Raw genomic sequence first — 11,246 nt, 5'->3', positions numbered from 1 at the left:
TTTGGGCGATAAAACCAGTTGGAATCATGGATCCGATTCACTGCACCGTTCTTAGGATGGAACCACTTAACTAACTACTCCGTAGTTAGTTAGGGATACCCGCTGACTGAGCTTCACTTGCACGGAGTTCGGCGTCAGCGGAAACTGGGAGCGGACGAGCTGAGTTCCGGGTGCCGACACTGGACATTATTAATGCACACAAAGTCTTAGTTATGACGGACCTTGGGGAATTTGCCAATTCGGAGGTATTGGCGGCTTGGCTTGGGCGGGCGCTCGGAAGCGGACCAAGTGGCTCCAGCCGTGGCCGATGCGAAGACTCATGCTAGGCGCTAAGCACGGGTTTTTTTTTTCCTTCTCTCGTACGTAACGTACTTGGTCCGATGTGTAACCGCAGTACCTGGACTGCTTCAGGCGAGTACAATAATTAAGCTCATAATTTTATACCGGTGATATGAGAATGCCGACTCAGTCGTTGAGCAAATCTGATGTACTGAGCAATGTTGACTTGGGCGGACATGAGTATATACAGTAAGTAGGAAGAGTGCGTACTGTACCGTGTACCAGTCAGTACACTGTTGGGCAAGACAAGGCTGGACAAGGCTGAACAATCCGGGGAGGTGATATTCACTGATCGACGCATAGGCCTCTCTCTGCTACTGGGTCGGGTTTCGTACACGCCTGCAACTTTCAAATATGGACGATACTACTGCTATACGAGATACATATATGTAGAGGCATGCAATGCTATGACGAGGATTGAGGAGGATAACAAATCAATAATCAGCGCCGACCGGCTTATCGACTCTGGGATAACCCAGCTGTGAGTAATCAGAATTGAAGGGAGACCCTCCATCCCGTGACCATGTGACGTCTTACCTGGTTTGGGGAAAGAAAGCAGCAGTGCCACAGGTGGTGGGCAGCTCAGTGCTGGTGCTGCAAGATCCCGTTCCACCAACCATTGGTTGCTTCCCTTGTTTTCCTCGGTTTGGTACTACTAGGTAGTGGGGCGACCAGCTTCCATTCTGTAATGATTATTACTAGTCAATACCGAGACGGTACCTCTAAGTACTTCTCCTACAGGGAGGTACTTAGGGCTGACCATCCATTCACAACATACTCAGTTGGAGATTTGTTCACCGCTGAACTACCCGAGGTGTGTTGGCCATCATCATAGATGGATCATACAGTCACTCCAGCGTAGTTGTGATCATATTTCGAGTAGTTCTTAGTAGTTCTTCAGAGCAAGCTTGAGATTCATGAGCCCGTACAGTAAGAGAGAGATATGACTTGTACTTTTTGCTGACCATAGAAGGTGAAATCTATCACAATCTCTTCACTCGAACTAGGACGAGCCAGTTATGTACAAATACTACCATGCCAAGGTAGACTAGGGTCTGGAAACCCGATGTCTCAAAAGAAAAGAAAAGAAAAGAAAAATCACACCCGGCTTCCGGTAGCTCCGATAACTCCAAACCACTAATCTATAGCGGTCGCCTGCTTTCCTTGGTTGCCCTTCCCTGGCTCCAGCATGTGTTAATTGTCACGACATATGCACAGAATAGCTACCGGTCAGGCAGGCCTCCGTGAGCAGTTCTCGTTATTGAGCTTCTTTCACCTCGCATGGTTCCTCTTCTTCTTCCCCCCCCCCCCCCCCCCCCCCCACTCGAAATTTGACTGGGTCCAAGTACTGTACTATCTCGCCAAGTACAAAGCTCTTTCTTACCTTTTGACTTTCTTATACTTAAAATCCTAAGATACTTAAAGCATGGACTTGCCCTGAACCAAGAGGAAGTGGGCAGAATACGTAAGTGGAGGTTAGGTACCTACATGAATACCCCTCCCGTACATACTGTGCATACATACATAACCAGCGTCTCAACCAGCAGGTAAGCGTGACATCTTTCCCAGTTTCCTTTTCCCATCTCTCATCTTACGTCTTACCTCGCTTCGAATCCGCATCACCTTCTCTCAGCTTGCATCCCTCGATACCTGTACCTAAAATGCTAGCACCCTCTTGTGCAACTTAACTTCTTCTTTTCTCTCAGTCGCTCATACTATCACAGCCGCTCATCCTCTCGAACCACGACACTCCCTTCCTCCATCCGCCTCGCCTAGATTCTTAGTCTTATTTCTCTCCCTTGGTCCTGGATCATTCTTCTGCCACTAGCCAGACCAGCGCATTCCTTTTCCGCTTCCATTCATTATGGGCGTAGGGGCTATTCTAGAACCTCTGACCGTCATCGTCCTCCTCTTCGGAGGCACTTGGATCAACCGAAGTACAGGGTCATTTCCTCCCCGGAGACCTCGTCGCACTTCCAATGTCGTGTCGCGTGATTCCTCTCCTGGCGCAATCGAGTCCGGCGTCTCTACCCCCACTGTCAAAGATACTCTACTAAACCGCCGTTCTTCATCTTCTTCGTCGCTCCCGCAGCTCGGTCAGACTGGTTGGCGCAAGAGACAGATCGGGCTCTTTAACTCGACCTTCGAAGTCACGTCTCCAGACACCACTGTTTTTCATGATCGGTTACTCAGTCGCTTGCTCCGCAAGTTTCCCTTTCTTGTCGAATGCTGGTACTGGGCGCTTGTGTACTGGGTATGGTTGAACCTGCATTCCCGCTCGCGACTTAGACCGGAAGACTAACCTACTGGATACAGACATATCAGTTGGGTCGCGCGTTCACTGCTGTTACTCTCAAAGATGATACAGTCGATGTGGCGCGCAAACATGCACTGCGATTGATACAGATTGAGGAGGCACTGGGCTTGTTTTGGGAGGTTTCCATCCAAAAATACTTTCTTCGTCATCCCACTCTCATGACCTGGACCAACTGGATCTATTCGTTCATCCACATTCCTGGAACAATCGCCTTTCTCGTCTGGCTGTACTATTTCACCATCACAAGGAACCGATCCGACGAGTCGCAACCAGGAAAACCGCGCGGGCTAGTGAGTGGCTCACCCGCGGGGTCTCATCTATATCAGGCCCGGCGCCGAACTCTTGCCGTGTGCAATCTGCTTGCCTTTGTGGTTTTCACTCTGTGGCCCTGTATGCCGCCTCGTCTGCTGAGCGACAAAGATGCGAAGGGGCCCGACGCAGCCTTGGGCCGTAGCTACGGGTTTGTTGATACTGTGCATGGAGTCAACGGCGCGGGCAGCGTCTGGACCGAGAATCGCTTCTGCAATCAGTATGGTAAGTCTTGTGGCCTTCAAGACCAGCTAGGCGTCCTGGGCTATTTCAGAACAACGTCACTGACTGTGTGCTAGCCGCCATGCCGTCGTTACACTTTGGCTACTCCCTCATGATTGGTCTCACCATCATGACCATCCCGCTGCCGCCACATCAGCGTCGCCGCACCCGCGTGGCCATTGGTCCTTTGAAGCTGCAGCTTCCTTCGTGGCGTCGGCTGGGCTGCCTCGCTCTGGGCTTTGCCTATCCTTTTGTGATCCTGGCCGCTATCGTCGCCACCGCGAACCACTTCATCTTGGACGCGATTGCCGGTGCAACGGTATGCGCTCTTGGATGGAGATTCAACGGAATCCTCTTGAATCTGCTACCCCTGGAAGATTACTTTCTGTGGGTGGTTCGTATTCACAAGCCAGCATCGAACACCACGGACGGACTCGAAGACGCAGTCGGCTGGGTCGACGATGGCATTTCCGAACACACCTCTCTCCCTTAATGCAGCGACAGTCGGGAGGTGATCCCCTCCTGCCCACTTTGCCTGTCCTAGAGCTTGATGATACCCTTGCATATGCAACATTAATGTCTATGAACCCCACTCCGAACCATGACCTCGATGACTCCCTGCTAATATGCTTCCTCGATTTATTATTTGGCCGTATCATTACGTCCATCATGTCACTGCAATTGACGCAGTCCTTACAGCGCATATACAAGCATCCTTAGGAAATAATGCAAGTATGAATACCTGATTATTTTTTCTTTCTCTTTCTTTCTGTGTGATTGTATGAGTTTAGACCTTAAATAAGCATGATTGGCGGTAGTCAAGTGGTTCTGCGCATATGAGTCGAGTGGAATCTCCAAGTACTGAAAGTTAATCATATCTCCAGCGCCCGTAAAGTGTGCTATGGAGGAAGAGTGGTGGGGTTGATACCACAGCATCTTTCGGGCTCACCTGGCAAAGTATATAAGGGTATACGGAACAGGATAACGAAGACGGGTAGCTTCGTCTCTGCAAGTGAGATCTCGACGTCCATCTGAGTGAAGGCTCCCGAATTCAAAGTGAAAGACCGCAAGTTAGTGGTGAATTGGTGGATCGGAGTGGTATCAAGGGGAAAGGAGGAGGGAAAGTGTGAAGGAACAATGCGTGTGTACTTTGTATTGTCTGGGGAGGGCGATTTCTCCATTCTTGACTATCATGGATTACTACTACCAACTCAACTACTAACTACTTGCTCTTCTTCTACCCTTTCGCGCACTCACACCCAAACCCATCACTCCTTTTCTCCCTTGTGATTGTCGAATTAATTCCCCATCAATCATCTCGGTAGATAGAGATAAGACCTTTTTGTCTTTGTTACGTGAGCAGTGGTGGGTTTCCCTGCTCTTTACCTTGCAGAGCAGATCCTTGCGACCGCGGGGTTTCTCGGTGTTGCTCGACGTCCTCTTCGCGTTCAGTCGCTCTTGGCTTGACGAGGGTGCCACCAGGTCAGTCCGCAACCTCCCTATTACTCCTGCATCACCTTCTAAACTCTTCCACCAGATTTCATCACTGTCACTTGCACCCGAGTGTTTGGGTGTGCCGAGGGAGGCAGTAATCTACAAGTTTGGTCAGACTGGGGAGGGACTCCCTAACTGTCACCAGCAGCGATTCCGTCTATATCCGGTCGCATCGACTATTGAACTCCAGCAGAAGGACCACCACCACCACCTAGTTCGAACACGACCGTATCCGCGTGTTGTTGTTATTGTTGTCGTGTTTGTGTTGAAGGTGGTAGTGCAGCAGCAACTGTGGTCTACAGGCAGCTGGCAGATCGTCTCGTGCCGCTGGTGGTGTGCGTGTGTGCTCGCGTCACAGTCGTGAACCGGCAGAAATCCCCCTGACACGATCATCGTCTCTCGACCACTAATTACCATCTTGTCTGAAGCGCGATAGCTTCATCTACACCTATCTCTCTTTCAAAGCCGTGTTGTGACCTCGGGTGCCGTGACCTCGGGAAGAATCAGTGACTAGCACTCGACTACTCCACTACAAGCACAGCGTTTCCAGCAGCTTATCCAGAGAAAGCTTTATTGATCCAGATAGAGTCTATCTGATTGAAAGCCGAACCTGAGCGACCGACTGTTGTGGTTGATCTCAAGTCTTGAGAAGGTTGTGGCTGTTGAAGTGTTTGCGTCATTTGCGGTCTGGCAGTGTGTCGCTTTCCCTTCCCCCCAAGAAGTGCAACGCGTTGTTCGACTTCCCGCCTCCCGGCGTCGCGACCTTCTCCACCACTTCTCTCTCTCTCTCTCCCTCACTCACTCACCTCACTCTTCCCCCTCCCCCCAACCAAATCCCACTTCAACCTCCCCCCCCTTCCCACCCCATCTCATCCTATCATCGGAAGGTTCTTGTTATCTCCATCTCCTACTGATCTATTATCTCATCCGTCGATTCGTCATCTGATCCCTAGCGCATCATGGCCGAGGAGTCTCCTGCTGCCTCTGCGCCCGCTCCCGAAGGTGCTGAGCCCGTCGAGCGCGCGCCTGCCGAGACCCAATCCACTCCTGTGGACTCGGCGCCAGAGCAGTCCAAGGAAAAGGAAGAGAAGGAACCCAATGGTTCGGATGAGAAGTCTTCAGGTAAATACTCGTCTGATCTTGGCTTGCGCTGGCTTGGTTCTCGACAAGGGATCTCCAACCAAGCTAAGCCCCCGTATATGTGACACTCTCTAATATCTCCCATCAACCACGTATAGAGTCTGCGTCTGCTTCTGAGGAGAAAAAGGAGACAACTGAAGCTGAAAAGCCCACCACCCCCTCTGAGCCTGTCGACGCGAAGGAACCCGCCGATGGCGCAGCCGCCCCTGCAGAGCCCGAAGCCAAAGCCGCCCCAGCATCGGAGGCCAACGGAACACCCGCCTCGGCCAAGAAATCATCAGCCTCACGGCGCAAATCTACCGGAGGTTCATTGAGCAGAAAGAAGTCGCAAGTTCGCGTCCTGCACCTCGACGCGAAACCTGGTGATTATTTCCTCGCGCGTCTGAGAAGCTACCCACCGTGGCCTTCCATTATCTGCGATGAAGAGATGCTTCCCCAGACTCTGCTGGAAACCCGTCCCGTGACCGCTCAGCGTCAAGATGGAACCATCAGAGAGGACTACGCTGAAGGCGGCAAGCGCGCGCACGAGCGAACTTTCCCGGTCATGTTCTTTGAGACAAATGAATTGTGAGTAACACTTGGCGTTTCTGCCTTACAATTGTGCTCCCTCCACCGTGATCTGTCTAACACCGCTTTAGCGCCTGGGTCCCCAACACAGACCTGACCCCTCTCGAGCCTGCCACCTGCAAGGAAGTATCAGAGAAGGGCAAGAGCAAATTGTTGCTGTCTGCTTATGCCGTCGGTGCTGAAGGTCACGATCTCCAGCATTTCAAGGAGCTTCTGGCCGACCACCAGCGTGCGCTTGAGCAAGAACATGAGGAGATGGAAGCTCAGGCAGCTGCGAAGGCCGCTGCTAAAGCTGCCCGAGAAGCAAAGAAGAACAAGCGCAAGAGCATGGACATCGTTGACGACGAAGATGTCGAGATGGAGGATGCTGATGAGGAGGAACACAAGCCGAAGAGCTCCAAGAAGCGGAAGAAGGATGCTGAAGCTGATACTACAGCGGATGAGAAGGTGAGTCAGGGGTGGTTCATTCGAACGATGCAGCGACAGGTAACACCAGCTAACGATTTTCCTTCGCGGTGGTTAATAGCCCGCAAAGACGCCCAAGACTACCACTAAATTGAAGTTGACGACACCCAAAACCCCGACCAATGAGACTGGAAAGAAAGCTCCTGCTTCTAGCAAGGCCAAGCAAACCGCCAGCACTAAGAAGGCTGGCAAGGCTGCTGCAAGTGACGAAGGCGAAGATTCTCGTCCGGCTTCCAAAGAACCTGAGAAGAAGGTCAATCAGGAGGAGCTCAAAGAGAAGAAGGAGAAAGAGAGTAAGTGCCCGAAATGCAAGATCGTGTTTGGCGGAAGATGTGCTCACACCATGTAGTTCTCTTCATCCGCCACAAGCTTCAGAAGGGTTTCATCTCCCGTGAACTCCCACCCGCAGAGGAAGAGATGACCGCTATGTCGGGTTACTTCAGCAAGCTAGAGAAGCACACTGATCTAGAAGTGTCAATCATTCGTGCGACCAAGATCAACAAGGTGTTGAAGATGATCGTGAAGCTCAGCTCTATTCCTCGGGACGAGGAATTCCAGTTCCGGCAGCGCGCCATCAACATCTTGTCCAAGTGGAAGAATGTTCTTGATGCTGACACCACCGGTCCTTCCGAGCAAAAGGAGAAAGAGGACAAGCCCAGAGCGAATGGCGTTCACAAGGAGAGCAGCGTGGAGACGCCCGTCAAGGCCGATACTGAAAACGAGAAAGAAGATGAATCTAAGGAGAGCAAGACGAATCCCGCGGAGCCCCAGGACGAGCCGATGACTGATGCCGATGTAAGGGAGAAATCGGATGCCCCCGAGCCGGTGAAGGAGGATGTTGAGAAACCCTTGAAGGCCGAAGAGACATCGGCAGAGAAGGAAGAGGAGAAGACAGCCGAAGAAAAGCCGGCTGCAGAGGCCGTGAAGACAGAGGAGAAGTCTGCGGAGGCAGCTGTTTAAAGAACAAAAACCATCTTTGTTTATGGGTGTCTCTTATTTGCTTTCCCGCTGATTTTCGCAAGGCTTTTCTGAACATCCTGTTTCATCTGTGCAGAACCTCTCCTACTATTTAGCATTTGGGTCCTGTGTCGTCACTGCTTCTTATTTGTCTCTACAACCCCCTCTCTGTTGCTTGTTATCCACTCTACCATTTCTTGTTTTGGAATTCCATTGCACACGAGAGTCGAAAATTGACAGCGAAATCAAAACTAGCCGTTGAACGTGCATCTCTCTCTTGCGCCCGTGATCATCTGATTTCGATCTTTGCTCCTGACTTTTGTACATTTTCTTCCGAAAGCTTGCTTATCTGACTTCTCCGATCCGAGTAAGACTCAATCAACTACATTGAATCCGACTGGTGGGTTTCATAAGAAGTCGCGGAAGATGAACCTGAGGCTGCACCGAAGTCTCATCGTTCGCTCCCAAGCGCATTTCATTTGATTATCCGACATCTTGTGCTGTTCTTGGGCTAATCTCGCCCTATTTCCCCAGAGACCTGTTTTTGCTTGATTCTTTCTCCCTCTCGCTGTATGAGTTTGTCCTTTATGAAATGATCTTGTTGCTGTGGGATGAGGGCTTCCATTGCATCCGGTTGTCTCTCTTTGCGCGGGGTGGGTGGATGGTGGTGTGTTCAGACCCACCCCATGGCTTTCTTTCTCTGTGCGGGGTCTTGTTCTTCTACCTGGGTCTTGTTTCAGGATTTCGATAGTGAGTTTGATTTTGTCTTTCCCCCAAAGGGAACATGGTGTGTGTGTTTGTGTGTGTGTGTGTATGCAGTCAATTGATTTTAAGGTTTAATTCCTCAGCCCAATGAACTCGGATTTGTTTCTTCTTTGACGCCTGTCAAACATCTAGAATACAGATGCTGGCTCTCTTGGAAATGGCCGAGATGCAATGAATGGCACACTCTCCGCCCAGAAGAAGATGCCGTACAGTCATGCGACTGCGATGCTACGCAGATGGGCAACAAACAATCCAAAAGACATAATATAGTATCCATCCATTAGTGTTGTAGTTGGCGAAAACCATAGGAAGAAAAACCTCGACTCGACCCACGTGGATCGATGACTGTTGTTATTGTTGGGGGTATAGACAAAAAAAAGGCAGAAAGAGAGAGGGTTTATAAACAAAGGACACCCGCCACACACTCCATATGAGCAGTCATGAACCCAAGGGAAATGAAATACTCCGTAGGTAAGATGGGTGAAGTAGGTAGGTATATGTATGTGCGTGTGTGTGTGTGTGTGTAGCATCCCAGCGCCGGCTCCCAAAAGACCGAGGCACCAAATGTGGGGGGTAATTAGTGGAAGTGTATGGATGGATGGTAACTGATTTCTATCCGTATATAGATGCTGTATATGTTGTTTGCAGTGAACCGAACGCCGGGGTGGGTTGCAGGAGGGCCATCATGAAATAATTATTCGTCGGGCGGGGAGGGGAGGGGGACTAGTTGGCTGTTGGTGTGGATGGGCCGGAGTATCCCTCTTCCACCGCAATGACACATACGACTGAGATGTCATCGACTTTGCCGCCGCGGTACCAGTCTCCGGGGTAGTAGCGTTGAGCTTCTTTGGCAAAAGGCCCGTCGCGACGCACGTCCATGCTTGCTAGCTTGGCTTCGCCGGCGATGGTGGCTGCTATTAAGGATTGGAGGCTGTAGACTTGGTCCCGGGGGTTTGAGGAGGCGGATTTGCTGGATGAGGATGTGCTGGCGGCGGAGGTAGAGGAAGTGGAGGAGGTCGACGAGGATGATGGCGTGGGGGAGGATGCGGGGAGAAGCGGCGCAAGGCCTTCGGGGCCGGTGAGTTGGTGCAGATCCGCTGAGGGCTGGATCCCGGCCTCCTCGGTGGAGGTCCAGGCGCCCGTAAGGACCATGCGGCTGGACACCAGTTTGAGGATATCTTGGTTGTTGAGGTTGTCGAAGACTCCGTCGGTGGCTAACACGAGGACGTCTCCGTGCTGCATCTGAAGGTTGGTGACGGCCGCGTCGCGGGGGAAGTCTTCAAGAAAGGCACCGCCGAAGATGGACGCCTGGGCGCGCATCCGAGGAGGAATGATGCTGAGTTGGTACGGAGTGTTGAACCCGTGAGTTTGCGGCACCGAGTAATGGTGCACAGCGGCGAGTCGTAGAAGGACCGAGCCGGAATCGCCGAGATTCGCTAACTCAATCTGACCATCGTCCAAGCCAACCCCGACGGACGCGGTGCTGCCACCGGCTGGAATCGACTTGTCTGCTACTACCTGATCGTAGCCCACCTGGAGAAGATGCTTCGCCCGCAATTGCTCCGCTGGTGCATCCCAGGCAAGGGCCGATTGCGCCATGTAGCCACAGAGGGCGTGAGAGAAATCCGCCGGATCGACGCGGGATTCCGCCCATCCGCCAACGCCATCAGCTACGGCGAATGCGATAGCTCCGGAGTCGCCATTTCCGACCTTGCTGACGAAGAATGCATCCTCGCCGCTGTCAGGTCTCCTTTTCCTTCGCAGTGCAGGATCCTGAGTGTCTGTTGCAACGCCGATAGCCGGGTGGAGGTCGGGATTGAAGTCGTACGAGTTCTTCGCCGGGTGAAAGCGACGGCCCTTGCCAGAGGCTGAAGCAGCGACCCGGTAAGATATACGAGGAGATGAGGATTGGGAGGATAGCGGCACGGTTGTATGAAAAGTTCGGCGATAATCGGCAGACGGCGGAGTTCGTGCGACGGGCGCAAGACAGAAGGATGATCGGGAGGTCAATCGACGAGGGGACGGTTTCTTTGCGGTAGCAAAGGAGGCCAAGAGTCGATCACGGACGACGGTGTGTAGGCTACTGCAGGCCGAACTGCAGGCTCTACTGTGGGAGGCCAACGCGAGCATCAGCAAAGATCCCGGATTGGAGCCGGAGAGTTTCTATCCTGTCTGGGCCAGCAGTAACAGGGGGGTCGGCGACGGCGACGGCGACGTCCAGCAGAGAACGAATGCTGGTGTGAGATACACAAAGAAGAGTGGAGAGGGAATAAGGTAGCCGTTTCCAAATGCCGGCTGACTCGACAAACACAGAGAAAGAAAAGTAAGTGGGAGAGTTTGGAAGAAGAGACGAAGAACCGATGGAAATTTCGGGCCAAAAGGCCGGCAGTTGCTGTGACCGCCCGCCGCCGTCATCGACCGCCTCCCGATGGGCGAGCGAGGCATGCTTGAAACACTCATTCAGCCGGTCGTCGAGTGTAGCTTCTGCTCTGATATGGTGATCGAGGAGTGTTGACGGAGAGGTATAGGTTCATGAGGTCTAGAATGTTGAAAAATGCTCATTGGCTGGTCAGCGATCTTAAGCGCAGCTCTCATTAAACTACCCTGATATAGTAGACGATGGCGGAAGCCCGGGACCATGATATGCACGAAATGAGTTCATGACGGTTCT

At 52.0% G+C, this 11,246-nt stretch overlaps 4 protein-coding genes across 4 annotated transcripts; 2 read left to right on the top strand and 2 right to left on the bottom strand.

The window, feature by feature from the left end:
- Window positions 1-497: 497 nt before the first annotated feature.
- Window positions 498-3,680, top strand: BO72DRAFT_461554 (phosphatase PAP2 family protein; the record flags this gene model as incomplete). The annotated part of the gene is made up of 10 exons (XM_040946525.1): window positions 498-528; window positions 565-820; window positions 1,042-1,153; window positions 1,223-1,269; window positions 1,488-1,583; window positions 1,755-1,804; window positions 1,872-1,886; window positions 2,172-2,593; window positions 2,656-3,116; window positions 3,212-3,680. 10 exons carry the CDS (start codon window positions 498-500, stop codon window positions 3,678-3,680), a joined length of 1,959 nt encoding a protein of 652 aa, XP_040798124.1.
- Window positions 3,681-5,640: 1,960 nt separating this feature from the next.
- Window positions 5,641-7,813, top strand: BO72DRAFT_461553 (PWWP domain protein; the record flags this gene model as incomplete). The annotated part of the gene is made up of 5 exons (XM_040946524.1): window positions 5,641-5,803; window positions 5,920-6,388; window positions 6,460-6,835; window positions 6,951-7,146; window positions 7,203-7,813. The coding sequence occupies 5 exons, from the start codon at window positions 5,641-5,643 to the stop codon at window positions 7,811-7,813; spliced, it is 1,815 nt and encodes a 604-aa protein (XP_040798123.1).
- An 899-nt stretch (window positions 7,814-8,712) lies between these two features.
- On the bottom strand, window positions 8,713-9,202 carry BO72DRAFT_215531 (uncharacterized protein). Its single transcript, XM_040939721.1, has one exon. The coding sequence runs from the start codon at window positions 9,103-9,105 to the stop codon at window positions 8,788-8,790; it is 318 nt and encodes a 105-aa protein (XP_040798122.1). The 5' UTR covers window positions 9,106-9,202; the 3' UTR covers window positions 8,713-8,787.
- On the bottom strand, window positions 9,203-10,996 carry ppmA (type 2C protein phosphatase PTC7). The gene has a single exon (XM_040939722.1). It carries the CDS (start codon window positions 10,703-10,705, stop codon window positions 9,299-9,301), a length of 1,407 nt encoding a protein of 468 aa, XP_040798121.1. The 5' UTR covers window positions 10,706-10,996; the 3' UTR covers window positions 9,203-9,298.
- Between the last annotated feature and the right edge of the window lie 250 nt (window positions 10,997-11,246).

The sequence above is a fragment of the Aspergillus fijiensis genome, assembly GCF_003184825.1.
Source record: "Aspergillus fijiensis CBS 313.89 unplaced genomic scaffold BO72scaffold_52, whole genome shotgun sequence".
In the NCBI taxonomy this organism is placed as follows: Eukaryota; Fungi; Ascomycota; class Eurotiomycetes; order Eurotiales; family Aspergillaceae; genus Aspergillus; species Aspergillus fijiensis.
Note: the sequence above shows the minus strand (reverse complement) of the source record. Positions and strands in the feature narration are given on the sequence as shown.